Below are 25,447 nucleotides of genomic sequence, written 5' to 3'. Positions count from 1 at the left end.
GTGTGTGTGTGTGTGTGTGTGTGTGTGTGTGTGTGTGTGCATGTGTGCATGTGCAGGCATGTGCGCGTGCACGCGTGTGCATGATGCACATGATATGCATATTTGATTACATGGACATGATATCCATATTAAGATGATATGCATATTTGATTACATGGACATGATATGCATATTTTCTTACATGGACATGAGTTTTTTGATATTGAATCTTATTAAAGGTGATATTCTATACATTATTGTAATGAAAGAATTCAATAATGATAAATAATTATGAGTGTGAGCTTCAATCATTTTCACAATTAGCCTACTTGCATGTCTCAAGTTTATCGCAGCTTGAAAGAATTCTTAGTTGCATGTCCTAAGTTTATCCTACTTTGAAAAAATCTTACTTGCATGTCTCAAGTTTATCCTAGCTTAAAAGAATTCTTACCACTTTCTTCTAAAGGACTAAGTTTATAAACAAAGCATTTAATTGCTTTTGGTTTTTATGGATGGCCACTACCAACATTTATAAAACTTTTACTTCGTATCCTATTTATGTTTGATGCTAATTTTTGTGAATGCATTTAGCAATTAAGCTTAAAGTTGGAAACCATAATAAAGCAAAGATACGAAACAAGAAAAAGTTATTCATATGATATCCTTAATCAAACCAAGTGCCCAAGGTTATCTATTATTATCGTGCTTGAATAAGCTCTCTTATTGATTTAGTAAAGAAATCAATAATGTGTACAAACCTCTACAATCATAGATGAGATATATTTCATTCTAGTGCCGTTACAAAAAAAATGGAATGAAACCCATCATCACAATACAATAATAACTAGTTCTAAAGGAATAAACACTCTGCTATTTGTATGCATCGACAGAATTCAATCCTCTATACCTTTGTTGACTTGATTGGTAGGAGTCATTAAACACAAGAAGTCCTACCATATGTGGGTGCCAAAAAAACCTATACTAAGACACTTGATCTAAGAGAGATAAAATGGTGAAGCTAATTTGCATCATTTGGTAAAGCTTGACAAAACATAGTTATAAGATGGTAAGGTTGGCATGATTAGAGATAAAGAGTGTGAAGAATGAGAGAGGAAAATCTCATAGTGGTGTAGATGGTAAGCTTGGCACTATGAGAGAGTAAGTAGATGGCAATAGAGCGATTAGATGGAAAACTTGAAAAGATTAGTACTTGACATAAGAAGATGAACATATGGTAATTACATGTATCGTGAAAAGGAAAGATGGTAGTTATACATGTATATTGAAAAGTGAAGATGGTAGATGTCATATATAGTGAAAAGAGAAGATGGTAAGATGTGAGTGTGATGGTGATATAGTGAAAGAGGTAGTAGATGGTAATTACATGCATAGTGAAAAGAGAAGATGTTAGTGGGATGGTGATTACACGTATAATGAAACGAGGTAAGTAGATGGTGATTACATGCATAGTGAAAAGAGAAGATGGTAGTTGGATTACACATATAATGTTATATAGTGCTAAGATGGCAAATTACATGCTTGGCATGATTATATAGAGTGATAAGAGTGACAAGATGGTAAGCTTGGCATGACTAGGTGGTGGACTTAAGCATAATAGGGTGATAAGTTCTTGGGAAGATTATAGAGCATCTAGATAGTGATTAGTGCACTAGTTAACTTGCTCCTCTGTCAACCATTTCCATATAACTTAGCAAAGATTGCTCTCTTTGGATCCTGATTTGTTCATTGAACCTGGAAATAAATGACTCCACCTTGGCATTCAATTCCTCTTGGGGCATGGTAGGCTCTCTCCTTCTGAGTACTCTTGCAAAATGGTCAGGTGAAGAGTTTAAAAGCATGCGGGTTCTTTGTTTAGAGGGAGATAAAGGAGATGTGCTAGCCTTGTTAATCCCATCATTAGTGCCATTATCCATCTTTCTAGTGTGATTATGATGGCGATTAAGTGGGCTAGAGAACCTTTTCTTCTCACAAATGGCGTTCCAGGTTGCATCCAATGTGTCCCCCCTTTTCACACTTGGCCTTGAAATCCTCAACGGGCTGTTGGACCTTTCAGTAGTGGCCACCTTACCGGCCTTCTTGTGTGTGAAACGGGTAGACGGCAATGGCCTATCTTGATCATCTCGTTTAAATATTGATCCTTCCTCTGATACAGTTGATTCAATATTAAGGCTGCAATTAACGTCAAATGGCAGTGGGTTGTTGATGGGATTACCTGCTAATCTTGGAGCATCCTCGCGTGTAGAGCCCGGATCAGCCTCTGATTTAGCCGTCAGAACTGCTTTTTCTGCTTTTTTACTTTCCACTGCTGCAGCGTCTTCATCTTCTTGTCCAGCAATCGCATGAGTAGATGCAGCCGTCCTTGCGCTTTCTGTACTCTTCTTTGCATGCTGCAGTATAGTCTCCCTAATCACCTTCTTAATCACTGTGCTAGACTGCAAAGCGTGATCATTATCATCTGCTGCACCATAGTGATCAGTCAGCTTCATCACAGTAGTAGCGGCAGTGTAGTGGCGAGTAAGCATAATCTCTTCTGCAGTAGTATGATTTACTGCATAATTAGTGTGTTTATGCTGATCATGAGATGATGGCGATGGCGATGGCGATGATGGAGCTTGCCTGTGCAGATGGGTCATAGCAAATATGCTGAAGATGATGAGATTCAGCAGAAGAAAGAGATTTCGCGGTGTAACAAGCTGATAATAAAAGCTCCACAGGCTTGGAAAAACCTCAAAAATGATGAATTTGATGGAAGGGAAAGTATACACAATGAGAAATGGGACTGCAATGGCAAGCATGACAAGGATGATCATTCCCACTGTTGATAATAATGAAGAGCTCTGCCTGCTACCTTTGCCCCTATATTGCTTCATTTTTCTGCTAGGCTTTGCATCAAGGAATCCCATATCAAGCCCCTCTATCTATGAAAATAAGCTTTATTCTATATAGAAACCTGCATACAGCTTTGCTTTAGCGCATAAACCTGTAGAAATCTCAGCGTTATCTCTCTGGATACTGGCTTAATCCATGTAAAAAACCCTTGGCTTTGATATTTTATGTACAAGTGTATAGAAATCTCAGCTTGATTTCTTCATAGATCTATGGAAAACTAAGCTTAATCTTTGCTGGGGGATCTATATTGGAAAGCTTCTGTGTGTGTGTGTGGATAGAAGAGGATCAGACAGGTTGAGGATCTATGGAAAGCTTCTGTGTGTGTGGATAGAAGAGGGTCAGACAGGTTGAGGATCTATGGAAAGCTTCTGTGTATGGAGATAGCAAAGGAGACAAAGCAACTAAATGCACAAAAGAGGCTTTACCTCACACTTGTATGTTAGAGGAGAACATGTGTCTTATGATGCACCCTTTATTTCTTATCTTTTTTCTAAATACAAATATATTTCTGTCCTTTCAAATCACAAGTATATGTATTTGTCTCTGTCAAATTATAGTAACATGCATGGTTCACAACTAGCTTTTGGTCACATCAAAATTCAAACTATGTAAACCAACAGTACACTTATGTGTGATCAAATGATTTCATTATCTACCTAGACTAATTATGAATCAATGGACCTATAAAAATCATCCTAATAATGATTGGCCAAAATGTAATTAATGTATTAGTGGTACCCAAAACAAAGGTATTGATACCCATAGCAACAAGCATTAATATGTTTAAATTCTTTCTTCTTTAGACATATAAAGCTAAGCAACCTGCACTCATCATATATGCCTTTTATTGCAAAACTAAGAATCTTGTTCTTTCCATTGATAATAACTAATCATCGCTCTCCTCCATAAGAAACATAAAATGCATGCATTAATAATGATTCTGATCCATAAATTGCATGCATCAGTAATGATAATAAAATGCATGTCTCCTCCAGAAGAAACATAAAATGCATGCATTAACAATGGTTCTAATCCATAAAATGCATGCATCAATAGTGATAATAAAATGCATGCAAGGATAGAGTTGTTTAATTAATTGAGCTTTTAAGGCCAGACAACCTTGTGGCAATATTCTATGAGAGTTTACCGTTGGGACTTGGATTGTGGGCGCCCATGGGCACAGATTCCTTGATTTTCTTTTTGTTGGGGGTTCTCTTTCAAGACCCAGGGCGTCCAATTAATGAAGTGTTGTGATGTGAAAGGTTTAGCCTTTTCTTTGTTCATTTATTTTGTGTGTGTGTGTGTGTGTGTGCCTTTCCAAGTTTTCAGTGTGACACTAGCCACATCCTCATGAAAGTAACAAAGCAAGAGCTTTTGCCTCCCGCGCCCCTCTGCAAAAGTAGATTCCCTCCCCTTGCCTTAGATTTTAACCTAAGATACTCCTTTCCACCCAACCTTTTCATAATGCATCATGCATCATTTCATAATGCACAATTTCATGTCACTACAATGCCCCTCTCTCTCTCTCTCTCTCTCTCTCTCTCTCTCTCTCTCCTAACTATGTGAGTGCCTTGTTTGATTGCCCCTCCCTTTTTGGTCCTCCATTGTAAGAAGCATGCTATTCACTCACTCATTCCTAGCCTTCATTCCAAAGTTCCCTTGCACATCATTCTAATCCAAGGAGCCCACATTGACACAATAGAGGCTACACAACATCTAGAAAGCCACAAGTCTCTCTCTCCCATGGTTAACCTTCCCAATCCATAAATTCAATATCTTTTATAGCCTCACTATGTAGTTGTCCTAGGCTTCTACTTGCCCATAATTATGTGGACACCTATGAACGGTCTAGTGGGCCAAAAAGTTGTTGGGAACTTGTATGTCCTAAGCTTCCATGTGCCCATAACTATGTGGACACCCTAAACCATGAATACTCTCTAGTGGGCCAAAAAGGTGTTCGGAACTTGGGACTCATGTACTATACATTTTTTGAAATAAAGTTAGTGACTTCATGATCGTTTTCTTTTTTCCAATCGCTCTCAACACAAAAGGTGAGCCCTTCGAGTTTATGATCTTTATGATTCATAAGTACATACCTTGGGTTAAAAAGTGTGTAAATCTCTCATTTTGTTTCAAAATCCATGTCTAATACTTAAAGCACCTAAAAAGAACTTTTTTTATAAGGAACCATTTTGTCTAATACTTAAAGCACCTAAAAAGAACTTTTTTTATAAGGAACCATTTTGTTATAAGCTTTTACCAATCCTAGCTAGAATTAACAGGGGCTTCTACTCTCTCTCTCTCTCTCTCTCTCTCTCTCTCTCTCTCTCTCTCGTGCATGCACACGCACGCATGCACACACACATGCACATGCACATATGTGCATGTGCATGCACTCGTTTGTGTGTGTGTGTGTGTGTGTGTGTGTGTGTGTGTGTGTGTGTGTGAGAGAGAGAGAGGCCATAATTTATTTCTTATTCAACATAGTAAGTATCATACACATTGGAGGTGTGATGTAAAAAGTCCTAGATTGATTCCTCATTTTAGTATCATTGTCTCTTATCACATGCGTCATTTCTATTTTCATATGGAAAATGACCATACTCATAATGTTGCTCAAATTGTATTATGCTTGATGCAATTTTGTTTAACCACCTTGCAAAAAAAAGTTATAGGTCTCAATCCCTCATTGCCATCATTGCAAGATTAAATTTAGGATCACGAGACTTATATTTTACAATACGCTCATGATATAAAAATAAACCTTGAAATAATTTTATTTCTCAATTCAAATATTTACAAGGACAAGGTTGATTACAAGGATTTGAGACTAATGTATTTAGTCTTATTCATCATAAAAGAGGCTTCTAGGCTTAATGCTAGGGCACAAGACTTGAGCGATTCAAGTAGGGGTGAAATATGGGGGGTTCTGCCATGGTTTCTACGATACGAAAGATTGATGGTAGGGGAGGTAGACTATGGATTGTATTGCATTCCATAACAACTATTCAGTTGGCGGGTAGTAAGACTTGTATTACTTGGTCATACCCAACGATTCTGTGGTATATGGTTCCTTCTATGGTCACGTAACTGTCTGGTCTAGGGGTACCCATGAACCAAAATAAGCGAACCATCTTCAGCTTCTCAATCCAACGAACCCATTCTCACATGACATCTTTAGCTTGGTCCCTACTAGTGCCCTTATATACCTACTACATGGTGGTGGATTAGGGAATAACATGGTCCTACTACCCTTACATACCTACTACATTGCTTAAGGGTAAAAGCTTAGGTGACTAAATAGACTCTCACATGGTGGTGGATTAGGGAATAACATGGTCCTACTACCCTTACATACCTACTACATTGCTTAAGGGTAAAAGCTTAGGTGACTAAATAGACTCTCACATGGCATCTTTCACTTGGTCCTACTACATGGTGGTGGATTAGGGAATAGTATCATTATGGTAGGAGAATGTACTCATTAAAAGGTTGGAATGTGAAAATAGAAAATTGATGGAAGATGCTAACTATAATCAAAACCTTCATGTATATATAGTTAAACAAGGCCATGGGTATATATTTTGAGAATGCTAAATTTTTATATAAAATAGAAAGCCCCATGATAGGAGACCATGAAATTTAAAACGGCTCCAAATTTAGCCGTTTTGGGTATTTAAAGCGTATCTATCTGATTGAATACGTATCTAAGTACATATTTTAAAATCTAAAAAAATATATCGTTTTCATACTACTCTTTAATGGCTCGTCTCGAAATTTGTCCTCTTTTAGTGACTACGCGGCAAAATGACCATTCTCTCCAAACGCGCTCTTATCCATTCTCCAAAAAAATTTCACTCCTCTGCTTCTCTAAAAATTTCACAAGCTACATCTCATTCTCATTCTTCTGTGTCTCTCATGATCTAATAGCTCTGCTTATATTTTTTGCTCTGTTAGTAATGAGTGATACATCTAATCATAAGTTTCATTTGAATATCAAGCTCAACCAAGAGTATGCAACTACACGGAGTGTCTACCAAAGATCCCTTTCATGTGCAAATGAAGCTCAACATCTTCGCAACGAAGGAAAGAAGCATATTGACCTATGGACAGATGGAAGTCTATATCCACCGGATCCCAAAACAGGAAGGTATCCTTCTTTTCACACACCACATGATTTGATTAGATTTGTTGGTGATGGGAAGGATGGCTTACTTGGTTATAGTTCAAGACTATCTCAATCACATATTATATATGCAGAATATACTACATATCTTCAAAATACTTCATCTTTGAATGCAACAAAAATTATAGAACTTGAAAACAAAATAGTGTCTTTGAAACAAGAAAATGATCAATTGAAAACCTTAAAAGAAACTCCAATAGGATTAAGAGCATGAGTAAAACGAATGCGGGATGTAGTTAACTTAACAGAGAGATCTGGACAAAGAAAAAAAAGGTTAAAACTTGTAAGAGATCATGTTACTAACCTTCTAGGATTTGACATGTCTAATGCTCAGGAAAGGGTAAGATTTTTGAATGAGCTTATGAATAGGTCGGATATCTTGAAACTTTTAGAACTTCCTGAAAATCAAACTCAAAAAAAACTGGTCTTTCAACATCTATTAAAAGATATGGACTTATTAGTCCAGCCTTCCCAAATGCAAGAAGTTTGTGACACAGTGGCAGTGAGTAGAAAGGGATACAGAGCCATCTCTAAAACCTGGTTCAGGGTCCTTAAGTATTACAAAATCAAAGCTTTTGGGTTGCCTAGACCTCACAATGTTGGAAAATATAGAACTCTGTTAAATGAGGAAATTTCTAAACATTTCGGAGAGTATTTCCATATTGAGGGAATAATGCCATATGAGAGACAAAAAAAAATCATCTTTTGAATACAACGTTTATAATAATATTTGGATGAACATTAGAAAAGTCCAATCTTTTATGGTGAGATATTACAACATAAGAGAAATAGATTGTGAAGGAAAACTTGTATTTGTTTTAAAATTAGATGAAGCTCAAATCCAAAAATGTCAAAAAATGGAAAGAATATCTATATCCCTAATGAATAAAGCATTGGACTATAGTCAAGGTAAGCTTGATTCTCCATATCACAAAACTCACTCAGAAATGGAGCTATGGTGGATTGGATCAGCTCAGGTACCAGTAGAGAGTCATGAAACATTAAAGTGGCTCTTCTCACAAACAGACATTCCTTCAGTTATTCAGAGCCAAAATACAGGTGAACACCTTCATGTTGACGACATAGGTGATTTCATTGTGGAATGGCATTTGAGTGCCGACCTCAAGGCGTTGAAGTGTATGTTTGGTGTATGTGGAGGAGCAAATACCAAATATCCATGTCTTTATTGCATGGCAAGAACAGGGACAAGAGAATGGCTTGCAGAAAATGAGATTGAAAAACCACCATCCAAAAATAATGTGAATGTTGTCGATTATCCAACTTCTATTAAAATATGGGATCCAATTCTACCAATACATTTGAAAAATGTGCATATATGTACATTGCATGCAGAGATAAGAATCTTGGACAAATTGCTCAGACTTCATCTGGACTATGCATATTCTATTAAGCCGATTAAACTTGCAGATGAGTGCATAGAAAAGTGTGAAGCCTTGCTCTCTCAAATGGGTTTTCATGGTGGGGAAGTGCATCTTAAAAAAGATCCTGTTCTTTCTGGAGGTACAGGTGATGTTCTGCAAGATGTTTCAATGGGAGGAGCAAAAGCGAGAAGATTTTTGAGCAACCATGACACCAAACAAGTCAACGCAATGTGGAACTGTTGGACACAGCTATGTGTCATCACCACAAATGTCAAAAGTAGACCAGATGTAGCCAACAAACATATGGAAGTTTGAAAAAAACTCGACAATTTTTTCAAAGTCCTTAGACAACAAGTTGGTTCAAATACTTATGCAGATGATTTCAAAAAAGCAATAAAGCTTTTGATCAAAGCTATCATAGATGCCTGGGGAGAAAAAGACATAACTTATTACTTGGTGAGTGTTCAGACTTATCAAAACAATTATAAATTGGTGTGTCCAGACTTATTACTTGTAATTTCTTAAATGTACTAACAAAAATTGTCTTTGTAGCATATTCTTTACTTGCATGGACCATATTTTGCTACAGAAGGACCACTTGCAACATGGAATACACAAGGAATGGAAAAGTCTCATTATCAAGCGAGAACTTCCTTTTTTAGATGTACCCGAAGAGGAGGAGGTGGACAAAGAAGAAGCAATGCACTTAAAGAATTATTCAATTAGTTCTACAGGAGGCAATTACAAAGGATACTACACCAACACCTCAAGAAAGAGACTAATGATTACTAACACATTTGTACCTCTAACAAAATATTTGCTGAAATATAATCGATCCTTGCAAAATATTGTGTACATTAGTTTTTGATTCTCTTGGGACTACTTGGCATGTCACCTCTGTATCTCAAAAAATTTCTCCTTCTATAACCTCCAAGAAGATTGATATCTGACACCTCAACTCTGCAGCTGCATAGCTAGAGTAGCAAAGAAAGTATCCTGCTCTTGAGGCATTGAAACCTGCAACATATCCAAAGATTCTAAGAGCAGCAGCTCTCTCCAGAAGCAAAACCTTGTTAGCATTTATTTGAAGGGGAGTATATCCCATGAACCTTGACAAAACCTTCAAGGCAAATATTGGCAACTCAGCATCTTCAGAGAAGTTCATGTGGAATGCACAAAACACAGCCTTATCCAATGTAGGCAAGTAGTGCATGAGAGCAGATGAAGGCCTTCTTGACCTAGTGTCTGTAGATTTCACTCTGCTGCCTCTAGCTCTTCCTAGAAAATCATCCTTATCAAGCAATTCAATCTGCACAAAAACCTCAATTTTAAAAAATTACAATCACAATAACATTTTACAAAAGATTAAATGGAAGCTACCTTCTGCAACTCATCCTCAATTACTACTTTGTCTTTCATCAAGTTGCATGAGCCAACCCTTTCCACTTTATCAGAATCTGCCTGAAGCTTGAAATCTCTGCCAAAAGACTCAATACCTAACTCAATAAGCCTGTTCTCAAAATCCTCATCACTCAAGGAAGGTTTCCCCTCTTCCACTTTTTTAAGGCACAAGGCAAGTGCATCATTAGCAGGGATAAATGAGTGGTCAGATGTTTGCAAATCAAGTGCCAAAAACTCTTCCTTTGACTCTACTTCTGTATCAATAAAGTCTTTGGCCACTTCACAAGCTTCTGAAATTGCTACAATACAGTAGTCTTCTCTGATATTGAAGAGACATTGAAGATAGGACAGAGGAATAAAATCTTTCTCATTGATATAGAAGAAAGGAAGGTTTGGAAGAGTAACAGAGGATTCAGATATGCTTGCTTCCTCTGAGGGCTCTTCAGTAATAGTGAAAGCCCTAAATTCTGCAACATCAAGATTGGCACTTTCTCTCTCCTCAGCTTGAACATCAATTTCTTCCTCTTCTAAAATCTCACATTTCTCTAACTTTGAAACTGTGGTGACATTTAAGTTTTCTTCCTCATTCTCTGCATCAATTTCTGGTTGTTGCTCTTTATCCTGTATTTCTGCTTTCAAAAATAGGAAGAAAAGAAAGGAGACATCCTTGGGGACAAGGTTGCAATGCTTTTTATGGATTGGACAAGAAATGGATGAAGGACATGTGAAAGAGGTTCTATTTGAAAATCTACTGAACCTCTTTGTAACTTTGGCTTTCTCCACAGACAGCTGTGTAAAATCTGTAAGGTGACAAAAATCATGGTCTCCGATACGAAAACAATGAGCCTGAATTGACATTTCAAATTGCTTGTACTCATCTTCAAGAATGTCCTTTAGCTTCAACAAAACATCTGAAAGAGAAAACCTTGGATTGAATATCTCCACTGCATCAACGTATATCTTCATATCATGACCATCTTGCAAAATAGCATTCAAGAGTTTCTCACTTGGGCTTTCTTCAACAAGTTCATGTCGACCCGCAACACTTTTACTCATTGAGATATTTGAGAAAAATGCCTGAAAAATTCTGATGAGCTCGAACGAAGCGAAAATGAAAGGTCCAAAAAATTTGGAATGCCTCTATCGCTTGGTGCGGGCTTTGGCAATTCCAAGGTCCCAAAATAAATATTGAGTTTTGCAAAATAGGGCTAGGAAGAGAATACGATGCACAGCTTGATTTGACGCAAATAAGTGGTCCAAAACTGGGGGAAAAAAATTGAAAGAGAGTTTTGAAAAATATATGTAGCGTGATTAAAACACCTTAAATAGTGACCGTTTATGCCACGTGGCAATAATGATTACATGACACGTGTACCCAACGGTCCTTTGTACGACATATCCGAGGTATAAAAAGTTAATTTTGTTGAAAATATTCATATTTTTCTCTGACACTGTATCAAGCGAAAACAGGCTACCTTATTTCCCCAAACCTACTTTTTCATTTCTTTCCCATATGAAGCGATTGCACATTTCCAAGACATTCGAAATCCTTTAATCGCTTCGTTCCGTCCTTCTTTCCTATATCAAGCGATTGCACATTTCCTGCCCGAATCAAGCGATTACGCTCATCCGAGATTTTTGGATTTGCCTCATCACTTCGTTCGGGACTTCTACTTTTTTTTATTTCCTGAATCAAGCGATTATCACTTTCCATTATCTTTGGATTCGCTCTATCGCTTCATTCGGGCCACCTTATTTTTTTGTCCTATTATACAAATCTCTTCATCTGGTCTCTTTTTTTAAGCTTCAATGGCAAGGACAAAACAGACTGCAAGGAAAGTCTACCCACCTTTGGAGACTGAAAAAGCTGAGGACAAACCAGGACCTTCCAAACAAGAAAAGCCTCTTCCAAAGCCTCGTGCGAGGGCGACAGCAAGAAAGAGATTGAATTATCAGGTGAAGTCCTTAAGAGAGATAAGAGCAGCACAGAAATCTACTAGTCTTCTCATCCCTCGACTGCCATTTACTCGGGTTGTCAGGGACATATCAGAAAGGTTAATTGGCAAAATGAGAAACACAAATCTTCAGAAAGTGCGATGGGAGACCCAGGCCCTCATGTGTCTTCAAGAGGCTGCTGAAGATTTTTTAATCGACTTTATGAATGATGGCTACATTGCTGCTGCATTTGCTCATAGGATCACTCTTATGAGCAAAGATTTTGTGCTTGTGTCCAGACTTAGATATAAGTTTGACAAAGCTTTGGAGCCTATTCCAAGTCAAGATATGAGAGCTTTTGAAATTCTTAATATCCCTCCAGCAAGGCAACCCAAGCAATCAGTTGTTATTGAAGATATTTCTCATTCTTATGATACAAGAAAAGCTCAGGATATCAAAGAAGAAGTTGAAAAAGAGAGAGAGCAGGAGAAGATTTCAGAGGATGCCATTCTTTCTCAGCAAGCTGAAATTCTCCATGCATCCAATTCAGAGCTTTATCAGAATGTGACAGGTCAAATGATAGTAGATGTGTCCATGCATGAAGAGGATGAGGTTTATTGTGACATTGCCCCTGAGGACACAAGTATGCTTGTGAATCACAATATTGAGATATCTGACACAGTCCTCTTCATCTATCTGAGGTTTGTGTGGATTTGCTTTTGTTTTCTTGATGAATTTCTCAGACTCCATATTTTGTTGACATGTTTTGTTTGTGTCTCCAGATGTCTTATGAGGGATCTGTGCAAGTGACCATTCTTGATCCCCTTGTTATACAGTGCCTTTTCAATAGGCAAGGGGATCTTGCAAGTTTTCTCAAAAACTTTGATATGCTTACCTGCAATTACATTGTATACCCTTATGTTGAAGTGTAAGACTCATACTCAATTATCTTTCGCCTATAATAGACATGACAGTATTCATAACTAATTTCAGTATTCATATTATCACAGAGGCCATTGGAGTCTTATTATCTTCAATCTATTGGATAGAGATGTGATCTTTATGAACTCTTTGGCATCCATTCATGGGAGAAGTAAAATGTAAGAATCAACTTTTCCATGGTTTATGTTCCAGAACAATTTCTTGCATGATTTCAATTATTTGGTTGACCCTCAATATTTTATGCTTGCAGTGCTGCCAAACTTATCTTGAGTTTTCTAGGTTCTACCTATGTAGACTACAAACTTGAAGATTTTAAGTACTTCAATCAGGAAGTTCCCTTGTTGCAGAAAGACTCAACATCTTGTGGATGGATGGTACTTGCTAATGCTTGGAGATATCTTGAGTCAAGATTTAGAATGACAACACTTACTGTAAGTTCATGAATGAAAACCATTGATTGATTTAGTGAATACATTTAGTGACCTATTTTCTTACTTTCTTATTTTCTTTTGTCTTAGTTGCATGAGTATCCAGATTCTTGGGTAAGTTGGGTAAGGGAGAAGGCAGTGTCCATGGTTTTGAGCAGATCCATCAATCCATATGATCCTGATTCTCCCTTTCCATCTAATAAAGGAACCAAGGATACAACTTCAAAGAAAAGGAAAAGGGAGAAGAAGGAAAGCAAAGACAAGGATGACTCATTCAAAAAGGAAAAGACCTCTGCCAAAGAGAAGAAGAAGAGAAAGAAGAGCCCTACTAAGAGCAGATCTTTCAAGGGGAAAAAGAGCCATTCTAAAGAGAAGAGCCATTCTAAAGGAAAGATCCCTCAGGCTACAGAGAAGATCCCTACCCCTCCTGCTAAAGAGAAGAGCCCTAGCCCACTTGCTAAAGAGAAGACCCCTAGCCCTCCTGCCAAAGAGATGAGCTCTTCACCAGCTCAAGGGAAGACTCCTATCAAAGAGAAAATCCCTAGTCCTCCTACCAAAGAGAAGAGCTCTTCTCCAGCTCAAGAGAAGACACCTATCAAAGAGAAGACCCCTGTCAAAGAGAGGAGTGCTACTAAAGGTCTTCCTTTTCACTCACCAGTGAAATTTAAAATTCAGAAGCGTCGTTTATCCAACAAAGGTAGTAAGAGGGCAAATGTTGGCTCTCCATTAAATTTCTTGTTCATGTTCCCCAAGAAGACGGCCAAGTCTCCAAGGCCAACCTCCAAAGAACCTTCTCCAAAACCAGACCCCACTGCCAAATCTCCCTCGCCAACACGTGAAGGTCTCAGAGAGGAGCCCAACTTACCACCATTAGGGAAATTCACTCTAAAGTCTTCCTCTCCAACACCTCAAGTGCTGAAAACTCTAGAACTTCAGCAAAATTTGATCGAAGCAAACAGAAGAGAGAAAGATTCTCTAAAGATGCAGGGTCATCTCATGCCAAAAGGAAAGTTGATTTTGTAGAGTGATTCCACATATTGGATTTTGTTTTGTTCATTTTGTCCATATGAACACACCCTTTTTGGGACAATATTCTGTACTTAAATTCAGTATCAATAATTTGATATTCAACTGTTAAACCTTGTTCTGTGTCGCGAACAATTTGTTAACCAATTTTGTGAAGAAGTCAAGACGAAATCTAGCAGAATATATTGATTACATTATTGGAGAAATCCTTTTCAACTATACAAACTTGCCCTTGCAAGTGGCTCAAATACAACTTTTTTTTGGGGGAGACATGTGATGCATGAGGTTACACTCTCCATCCTTGTACTGACAACAATATCATCTACTTTGAATCTATATTCAGGTGATATTTCGTCCAAAAACTCAAGCGACTCTCTAACATGTTGTAGTCGTCAGTTTGATGTTACTATGAGTTTCCTGGGATCTATGAATGGATGGACTGTGATGTTAAATTCAAACTCTGGACAATTCTCTTCAGAATCCAAAGGGACCCAACTACCAAGCTTGCTTTTCCATCTCCTATAGTCATAGCCCAAAACTAGGGATTGGCGACACAGTTGGTATGAGATGGACAAAGAATTTGGGCTTACTCTACAACTGATATTGTCCCCCATATGAAAAGTTTCCTTGGTACTCCATCCTTCTCTAAGTATAGTGTCCAGATCAGTCAGAGATAGTCTTCTATTAAGCCGCATCGTTCTTGTCCTCTCCAATTCCATTGTTTTGAAACATGCCACAAAGACATGTATAGGCAAGAACCATTGAATTTTTATCCTTCTTGAAATCCTTCCAGGAGACATAGCTTTAAGAATATCATCTTTGATTTTGGATTTGAAGCTTGTTATGGTATTTGGATCAGGAACTTCCCATTCTAGTGACATTAATGTGGGAATAGGCATGTCATATAATTCTCCATGAACACCTTCTCTTGATGGAACCCTGTATTCTGCAAAATACACAAATAAATCCACTAATTTATAAAATGAAGGTGGTTTGTCTGCGTACATGACATCTGCAATCCCCTTGTGAATTGCTTTGAATGTGCAACTTAAGCTCTCAACAGGCTGCCACTCCACAGCTGTTGATGGAAAGATAACTGAAATGAAACAAACAACAAATATATCAGAAAGAGAAATATTATGTTGTATCAAATAGATAAAGTTTTGTTGAATTACAGTAAGAATGGAGAATTGGATGTTCATCCAAGTTTAACACCATGTCTTTGGCCATGTAGACATGTTGAACTTTTGCAAGCCAGCCATTGTCGGTCACTTTGAATGCAAGAACACGACCTTTCCAATGGGATTTCACTTCATTTCGCTTGGTTCTTTTCACCCTGTGGGCACCTTTGCAAGAGGGAAGCATTGTTACCCAATCATTCACACGAAAAGACATGGGTTTCCAAACACCATCTTCTCTCATGTTATGAAAATCACAAGAAGTTATATTATGAGAAGGACGACGTGAGGACGCCATAGAAGCTCACAGATAAGAGAAAAATAGTGAATCTTTTGAATAGTGAATCTTTTGAATAGTGAATCTTTTGAAAGTGCAAAGAAAGGAGAATAAACCATATGCCAAAATGAAGGGAAGGTGGAAAGTAGACGTTTGAAAAAATTTGGTGTTTTGTCATTAATAGCGTTGTTTTCAAGGCCTGAAAAGAGGATTTCATATCTTCATGCTTGATTTTTTGAAATAAAAAATGGAACAAGATGTCACTATTTTGGACCCAAACTTTAATGTTAGCCATCGTAAACGTCTAAATTTAGCCGTTTTAGCCGTTCGCCACTAAAATAGAACCGTTAAGAAGACATTTTGAGGAGACAAGAATGCCATACTTTTGTATACGTGTCAATTCACAATTGGATAATTTCTTAATCCTTAGATTAACAAACAGCCCTTTTCTAGCCGTTTTTGGCCCTAATGATAGATTATTGGGGACCAAATCAAGTCACAGTCAAGAACAAGTACCCTATCCCTCGCATCGACGAGCTTCTTGACATGCTTCATGGGGCCAAGGTTTTCTCTAAGATAGATTTAAGTTCTGGCTACCAAATGAGAGTCAAGATAGATTTAAGGTCTAGCTACTATCAGATCAGTGTCAAGGAAGAAGATATACCTAAGATAGCTTTCAATACTCGTTGTGACCACTATGAGTTTACTATGATGTCATTCGGGTAACAAATGCTCTTACAACTTTCAACCGCCTAATGTAAGATATATTATGTCCCTACTTGGATAAATTTGTTCTTGGCTTAACGCACACTCTAAGTTTCCCATTCTTCTTTGGTACAATGACTATCGAAGAAACCCATTCTGAGTGCTCAATAGGGTATATAAATCCACATTTTATAAGCTTTTCAATTTCCTCTTGTACAATCTTTGCAAACTTAGGATTCATTGGGTAGCCCGACGTTGCTGGATTGGTTTAGCAGTGCTAATCATTGGAATTGTGTGTTGCACCACATTGGGTGGAACACCCTTCATATCATGGTATGTCCAAGCAAATATGTCCTTGAATTCTTTAAGAAGCATCTTAAGTGTAGCTTCTTCCGTCTTGGTGAGGTCTTGAGCAATAAAAACTGGTTTGGACTCCTCACCTAGATCTGCTAGTTCTATCTCCTTAACTACCGCTGGGCCATCGTAGACACCGCTACTCCCATTGGTAGACGTTCGTTGGGCTTTTGTGTAGACGACTTTACGTTCCCCCGTGGTAAAAGATTTGAAATGCTCGGGTGCGGGGTGTAAGTCTACCGGTTCTTGTTGTGCCATGCTTTTTTCTTTAATTTCTGCTTCCTTTTGTTGCTGAGCTAACTCTCGGTTTTGACACCTTCTCGTCGTACAACTTAGTATCGGCTTCTCTTCGATTTCTAATTGGGCGATGTCATGAGATTGCGGACTACACCACATGACACTTTGGAGGTATTCTATGAGCGTCATATGCTCCTACATAACTAAGCCATTTTGCAATGGATCTCTCTTTGTTTATTCTAGCTCGTACATTAGCTCGATAGCGTTGTCGCTTATGTCTCGTCTTCTTCTTACCTAGTTTCTGATTTTTGTTTATATCAGATTCAGACTCACTTGATTGATCTTTACTTGTGCCCCCTCACTCTCGGATGAACTGCAAGAGATTACTGTCCTAGGCCTTGAGCACGTGGCTTCCACACTTGGGTGAATATTCAATTCATACCCCCTATCAGGCTCAGAGTCAGTTTCTTCTTGAGATTCAGACTCGGAGTCACATTGGTCAGAGTCCTCGCTACTTTCAGTGCCAAGGGAGTTTGCCACTTTCTTGCCATCAGAAGTCAAGTGCATAACACCTATCATGTTTACTAGCACTAATGGTGGCATATCTTGCCCCTCAGCAGGTGTTACCCAACTTGTGCCTCTATTTCCCCATGTGTCTATGGTTGCCGCTAGGTGTACCCAATCTACGTTATTTGACTCAGTCATGCCCGATAGGACATTATTATAAGGAGAATCTTCCCCATCATCGGTCTCTTTTTTGCATGTATAGCAATACTTTAATGGGGCTGAGTGAATAGTGGTATCCGATTGATTATCAATGATAACCTTGCTTCCTGAAAGATGCGCGCGACCATTCTCAAGATCAACTCGAATGACAGAGTCCTGGAATTGTAAGTAGACATGGTTTTTCGACCAGTCATGCACCATTTGTGCTTCCCTCATGGAAGGATGTCCTAAGATCATTCGATATGACATAGGGTGCTTAGAGAAATCCGTTACAATGAAGGTATGCCTTACCTTGTATCCCAGAACCTTGATCTTAAGGTCCCTTAGCATTCCAATAGGTTTAGCTATAGTTCCATTTGCCATCTTAACCACTATGTTTGTGACTTCTAGGTGAGGTCTTCCCATAGATTCCCAGCAGTTTTTAGTCACAATGCTCACTCCAGCACCACCATCAAGGATTCCCTTTAGAGTTAATCCCTTGGTAGTAATGGGGAGGGTTGCATTAGATTCGTCACCTTCAAAGTACTGTCCCAACTTGTTAAACAGGTATTTCAACGACCGAGTCTTCATCTAGGTTGGGCTATAGATCCAAATGTTCCTCCACATCTTGAAGCATGTTGGGTCTATTCATATTTGCAAATTGTGGTAACCCCACCTTCAGTTCTCCATTGGATATGATCGTGGTTTTGATTTCAGAGGACATGAAATCCGTTAGTTTGGACACATTCAACGATACTTTTTGAGATATCCGCCCTTGACTAGGGACTGGTGAAGATGGAATCACTTCCTCTTCGATGGGGTCAGGCATTCCCTCACTAAACATTCTTTCAAGCAAGAAGGGTGTCTGTCCACTTCCTGATGTCCTATCCTCACTTTCTTCCCGAATGATACTAGGTATAGCTAATGGTTTATGGGAGGCTGAACTTGTGTAGGAAACACTGTGTCTGGGATCTTGATTTTTCTAGGTTCTGGCTCCAGGACTCTTTGTGTTTCTTCCACCAAACCCCTTAAGTGTTGCACTCGTACAATCTCCTCTACTGGGTTTGGGTAAGTCCCAATCTTTTTCTTGAGGGTTTTTGGCCCACGTGGCTTGTCTTTGAGAGTCTCAGTCAGTCTGGGTAGCCGAGATGGCATTAGCTGACTTGGTTGAGGAGGCAGGAGGAGTTTCCTTTTGTTTCCCTCGATTTATGTCTTTGCTTGATTCTCCTTCGTTGTGCTCCCGAGTGGGTTCCTCCCTTAAAGTAGTGGCTTTGGTCTCCTTGGTTTCTATTGAATCAGAATCATCTTCAGGATCATTCATATACACAGGGTCATCTCGTGTCCCTATATTAGTCTTTGAACTAGGTTTGGAGCTTATGGCATTAAGCGATCTCTTCCGTCGCGTTTTCTTTTTCTTTGCTCGAGCAATTGATGCAGTATCCCTCTCTTCAAGAATGTAGTTTTGATTTTGAAGCATTGACTGTGGTCTGACTACATTGGCGGGTACAACAGGTGTGGTTCCTAGTGCCTCATTGGTGACCTCAACCGAATTCAATGGCATAATCTTGGGTGCACTTGGATTATGTGGACATTGAACAATCAAATGATCTATGCCACAACGATTACATGTAAGTATCGGCATTCCCGACATGCTCCCTTGATTTGGTTACATTTGAGTAACGATCTTCTGTGTAGCCTATTAGGGCACCCCGCTACACAATGCGGTCCACCACAATCGTAGCATTGAAGAGGTGGCCTCCTGTGGCAAAGGTATTAAGGTTTTGTCCTCTTGTGGCAAGAGCAACCGCTTGATATACAGGCTTGACTTGCCCAAAATGATCCTCCATGTAATACTGGGGAGTCATTTCAAACGTATCAATCCCATATGGAACAGTGGGGTCTATATCCTCTTCATAATCCCCACACGCACTATGTGACTCACAACCCATCTGGTTTATAGGGATAACCCTCGGATGCAGAGGTTGTGGTCCTAGCACTGACAGTGGTAACGGCATAGACTGGACTAAATTTGGGTTCCTTGGAACTATGTGTTGTGACGGTTGCTCTCGACAAGTGGTGTAGGCATCAGTGCGAGTACTTGAGGTGTGTTTGACCAGGCTAGTGGTGCCTAATTTGCTAATTCAAACAAGGTGCGAAGGAAGTGTCATTCAACTTGCACTTGAATAACAACTTTGTGCTGGTTATTTGCAAATTGCAGGAGGCAATGGTGAAATTTTACAACATGCTAATTATTGAATGCGGATGTAAGTTGAAGTTTCTCCTAAATCTTGATGAGAGTGAAATTGTCACAAAGGGTAGCAAGGAGTCCGACATTGCAACAATGTTCAACTATGATTTTCCACTTAGTGACATTATTGTGTGGCTTAGGAGCAAATTGTTGAGAAAGAGCAAGAATTTCAGAATCTCACTTCATTGAGCGAAGTGATTATTGATTCAGCGAAGTTTGTACATATATCAGTGATTTCAAAATATCTAACTCCCATGGTTTTAGTCAGAAGGTTAATACTTTTGTTTCTGATGTCCCACCAGTTAGCTGAGCTTTGTGGTAGTGCCCAATCCCTAAATCTATCCTACAGGTTGAGTGTGAGTGGTACTAGTAGATTTCATACATGAGAACACAACAGATGCCAAGGGATTTTGAGTCTAGCTCCCAACTTTAATCTCCTTTTAACAACAAAAAAAGAAATGAAATCTCCCTCAGAGTCCAGCAAACTAGGAAATTGAATTAACTCCCTTTTTATGCAGATATTTACTAAGATTCCCAAGCAGGGTGGCAGGAGCAGTTTTAAACACAAAACTCCAGAAAACATTCTAAGCAGCAAGAGAGTTGCTTGTATATCTTATCCTCCCTCTCCAAATCAAGGTAACACAGCAAGATTTCCAAGTAGATATCAAACAAGCAGCAGTTCTACCATGAACTTTAAGGGGTGCATTTGAAAACATTTTAGTCCAAGGGTCTAGTGCCCATGGGCCCATGGAAGTACACTTTACCACAATAAATAATAGCCCAGATGCATTAACTTCACCAGATTTCTTTACTAAACGCTTTTTTGATGAAAGTAGCCCTCCTTGCCATCAAGTGAACCTTCAGATTCAGAATTCCAAGACCCCCCCACATCTTGGGCTGACACAAAAGATCCCATTTCACTAAGGCCAAAGGGTGAGCCCCTTTTTTATTCCACAAGAATCCAATAAGCATTGAGTTAATCACTCCTTCTAGTCAAGAAGAGGCAGATAATAAGATACAGAAGGGATGAGGATTGCCTACACTATTCTAAGTCTCACATGGAGAGAAGACCATTTAGAACTCTTCCAGTAGTTGAATTTAGTTTTGAATTTAGATATGGCCTAGTTGATTAGCTCAGAGTTGGATACATTCACACCTATAGGATACCTGGATACCCAATGTGTCTAAAGACATGCCCAGTAGGTAACTTTTCCCATGCCAAACTAAAGAGTCAAAATTTTTTGCAGTCAGGTTGATCAGAGTAGATTTTTGCAGGTTTAGTTTCAAACTTGCTCCTGCAAGTGAATAGGTCTCTAACAGCTACAAGAATTTAGCAATGTTGACATCAGTTGCTTCAAGAAGCATGAAAGTATCATCAACAAACCCAAGCCCAGTGATTTGTTTGTTGGACACTCTCAACCCAGTGAGGGAGCCATTATACTGCAAAGAGGAGAGGGCTGAGGGGACAGCCTTGTCTTATAGACCTAGTGAGATGGACAGGCTCAGTTAGCTTACCATTCAAGCATATGCCAGAAGATCCTCCTTCTGCTAAGACATGTAGCACATTTGCAATTCTAGGTCCAAATCCCATTTTGCTGAGCACTGCATGTATAAAGTTCCAACTAACTGTGTCAAAAGCTTTAGCAAAATCTAACTGTAGCATCACCATATCTTGCTTAGATAATTGGGCATACTCTATCTTTTTTTTTTAAGAAAAAATAATAATAAAAAGAAAAAAACAATAAAATAATAAAAAAATTAAATATAATTTTATTTAAAAAAAGAAAGAAAAAAATAAAAAAATAAAAATAAAAAATAATTTTTGTGTTTTTTTAGGAATCCCCATTTGCACTATTAAAATGTTGTCAAATATTGACCTGCCACCCACAAATCTTGTCTGACTAGCATGAATGTGTTTCCTTAGATGAGGGTTAAGCCTTAAGGCTATGGCTTATCCAAGATATTGAACATAATACCAAGCATAATGATTGGCCTCCAGTGGGCCAGAGAGCTACATAAAGTTTGCTTAGGAAGTAGCTTAATAGTACCTTGCTTCAGTTTACTATCCATGCATTGATTGCTCCATATTTCATTTATAAGTTCAGTTGTGAAAGAAGCCAATTTATCCCAGTATGAGACTATAAATTCTTTTGAAATACCATCAAGTCCTGGTGGTTTCTCATTGCCCAGTTGCAACAAAGCATAATGTAATTCCTTTTTTGTAAAACATAAATCCAATCTGATAGCAGTCTGAGCATCAATGCATGTGTTCACAACCTGAATCAAACTATAACAGCTACATCCTATTGCAATGAGTTTTCTACAATCACATCCAAAATTTTACCATAGTACTTTGTACATTCCTTAGCAATTTCAATGCCAGTATTAATACATGTGCCATCCTCTCTAACAATTTAAGCTATGGTGTCCCTACTTCTCTTCCTCTTATCCAGCTTTTGGAAAAATTCTTTAGAGATACATGCAGCATCTGAGATGTCTAGCCTCATGGATAGAAATCTGGCCTTTTGGCATCATTAGCATCAACCTCCTAAATCAGAATAGTACAATCATGCAAACATTGTTCCTCTTGGGGGTCAGCTATCTACTGTTGCCCACATTTCTTAGTCTCCCAAGATTATGTTTAGCCTGCATAATATCACTTCTCCCCTTTTTGGCATAATGCTTGCCACATATTCTGATGTAGGACTGCATGTCCTTAACAAAGCTTTCCCACTCAATCAAGTTAGAAGCACACATACCTAGAGCAGAATCAATATTGGACAGAGCATAGCTTTTGAACAAAACATTATTAATAAGCAAATTATTTATCATTAGAGGTCTTTTGGTCAACATACCTTCCATTGCATGAGACCAATCATATCTTGAAAAGGAAAGAAGGATGGGAAAATGGTCAAACCAATGTGCCTTTAGGTCCACATAGATTGAACAAGTAGGGGGGAGCCAGTCATTATTCACTGCATAAGCTCTATCCAGCCTGGGCCATGCCCACTTATGGGAGACAAATTGGTATGTGTAGCCTACAGTGCCAGGGGAACTTCTTTCCCATAGGTCTAGGAGGTTGTGAGTTTGTTCCATTTTCTCCCACTTTAATTTTTCATTGGGTGGGATAAGAGCTGCACTAGTAGCAGTATCTTCTTTGTTAATAACCATGTTGAAATCCCCACTAATGATTCCTTGGAAGGTAGGAATGGAATCCATCCACTCCCATAGATCAAATCTAGGTTTAGAGCTATTAAACCCATAAACATTTACAATGCTTAGTTTCCTAACTTCAGTGTCCATTTCAATGATCAGACATCTACCAAAAATGTGGTTATGGACTATAATGGGGTTTAGACTATTTTTAGCTATGGTGAGAGTGCCAGAATAGCCAACAGTGGTGCCCCCATAAAACATAGTGTAATCGTTACATAACTGAGTCATATTATTCAAGGAGTGTTGTTTATGCTCTTGAAAGCAAGCCACATCTAAATCCAAGGTCAGAATCCACTTCCAAATAGCTTTTAGTTTGTTAGGGCAATTAAGGCCCTTCATATTATAAGAGACAATCTTCATAACTACATAGGAGTGTTAGGAACCTCCTCATCCATGTCGTTCATGACAACTTCTATGTTGATCCTATCAAAAGAAGCATTGTTACTTGTAAAAGATTTTGAGCCCTCTTCATCTCTTCAAGGCGAGAGGGAGCTGTCCTTTTCCTCCATCTCCATTACTAGTACCTAAAGAGTTGCCCATAGCAACCATTGCATAAAGAGAGAGTAAAGGACCTGACCTGTATGCGTAGAAGTCGCTTGAGAGATGTAGGTGCAGAGTGTATCCGCATCATCAAGCTGAGTCGCTTGTAGACCCTCATCCTCTCCCCTATACTCCCCACCATAGTATTTTTCGATAACATATGGATTTTTTGCTAAGTCTTACATGGGATTTTGAGCAGATTTAGGGGTGAAAATGGATAAAATTGTTAAGGAAGATCCAAAGAGGAGAGAGAGTGCCAACATTATGACGTTAATTTTGGCACTTTTCCTTGATTTGTGGAAGATGGAGAGGGGCCTTAAGAGGCCCATTTGAGAGTCCAAATTTGACCTAATGTCAAGTGTATGATGAAGATGATGGTGCTACTGTGGTGGAGCTCAATGCTGATGATGATGATGATGTTGATCATGATTCTGATGTTGTAAATAATGCCCCTACACTGATGATTGACTTAATTGATGATTAGTTAGGGATTAAGATTGTTCATATGCAGATGATTAGCCATGGCAAAGGCGTGCACATGACATTCCCTTCTGCTAAACTTGATGACGGGGTGGACACTCTATCATCCTTCCTGTGTGGATTGCTATTGACTTTGACCTTCTATTAACTTTGACTTTAACTAACTGATATTTTTGTCTAAACACTTTGACTCCTGATATCCACTTCGAAGTCTTACTGAAGAACTGAGCTTCTCTTCCATTGTTGTCCCCATGCTTGCTTTCCCTTACTCTTAACACAATAGTGGGTCACCTGTCGAAACTGATTATGCCTATTGCTAGGCCTTTGGAATTGATCTGAGAGCTTAATGATGTACTCGTTATGCATACATACCCTCAGGGAATGCTTCCTCTGGCTTTGCATGTCAGACCACCCCATCTGCTACCCTATTGCATCCTTTATGCTCGAGCTATGCACCTTCCTTGGGATAGTGCTTAGTGGGCTGAGCCTGAATGCTCTAATACCAATGTTGCATGCACGAAAGCCTTGCTGTATTAATCCAAAATCCTAAGCCTGATTAAAAACATTGATGCTGATTAACACAAGATTAAGAAAGAGGAGAGAGAAGACAAGAGAGATTGGTTATCAGGGTTTTCTGTATTATTGTACAAAAGATTACATAAATGCTTGTACATGGTGACCATGGCCCCTTTCTACATGACTTCTACTAACTATAGAATGAATGAACTGTTGAAAAAATGACTTGCTTTATGCTGAGAATGACTTCATGCTTATATAATTCTCTAAGGACCCAGTTGGCTAGCTCCTTGGTTGGCTAGATCTATTGGATAAATCATTAATTTTTCTTTTTAATGCTACGCTTTTGCCTTTGTATGTCCTATTGTTGGCCCTTCTCCTAGGTGATGTCCCACCTACAACTAAAGTTGTGTGCAGACAGACTCTCTAAAGGCATCCGATGAGACGGAGGTCCCATGCCCTCAAGTGTATTATGAAGATAATGGTGGTGTTGTGGCTGATGCTAATGATAATCATGACGCTGCTGATGATTCTCATGCTGTAAATAATGCTCCTACACTGATGGACTGACTTAACTGATGATTAGTTAGGAATTAAGATTGTTCATGTAGATGTGTTATATGCACATTATGTGTGTATATACTAGGAGGCTAACCCACATTAGGCTTGTGAGCATGGGAGCATGAGAACAAGCTCTAGTGGAGCATGGGTTAGGACTAACCTTAAGGGTTAAGATTAGGGTCAGGCATCCAAGGGTCACACATGGAAAATGAAGAGTTAAGAGTCACTTAAGGGCCCTCCT

General features: G+C 38.8%; 1 protein-coding gene and 1 pseudogene across 1 annotated transcript; both read right to left on the bottom strand.

The window, feature by feature from the left end:
* Nucleotides 1-728: 728 nt before the first annotated feature.
* On the bottom strand, nt 729-3,329 carry LOC147603616 (uncharacterized). Its single transcript, XM_086796192.1, has one exon. It carries the CDS (start codon nt 2,901-2,903, stop codon nt 1,653-1,655), a length of 1,251 nt encoding a protein of 416 aa, XP_086652318.1. The 5' UTR covers nt 2,904-3,329; the 3' UTR covers nt 729-1,652.
* Nucleotides 3,330-12,734: 9,405 nt separating this feature from the next.
* LOC147603615 (uncharacterized) lies at nt 12,735-18,492 on the bottom strand (annotated as a pseudogene).
* Between the last annotated feature and the right edge of the window lie 6,955 nt (nt 18,493-25,447).

The sequence above is a fragment of the Cibotium barometz genome, chromosome 63 (genome assembly GCF_041138505.1).
Source record: "Cibotium barometz isolate CiBa-2024 chromosome 63, ASM4113850v1, whole genome shotgun sequence".
Taxonomy (NCBI): Eukaryota; Viridiplantae; Streptophyta; class Polypodiopsida; order Cyatheales; family Cibotiaceae; genus Cibotium; species Cibotium barometz.
Note: the sequence above shows the minus strand (reverse complement) of the source record. Positions and strands in the feature narration are given on the sequence as shown.

Coding starts and splice junctions, on each gene's coding strand:
- LOC147603616 (XM_086796192.1), bottom strand. CDS start 2,903: ATGGGATTCCTTGATGCAAAGCCTAGCAGAAAAATGAAGCAATATAGG.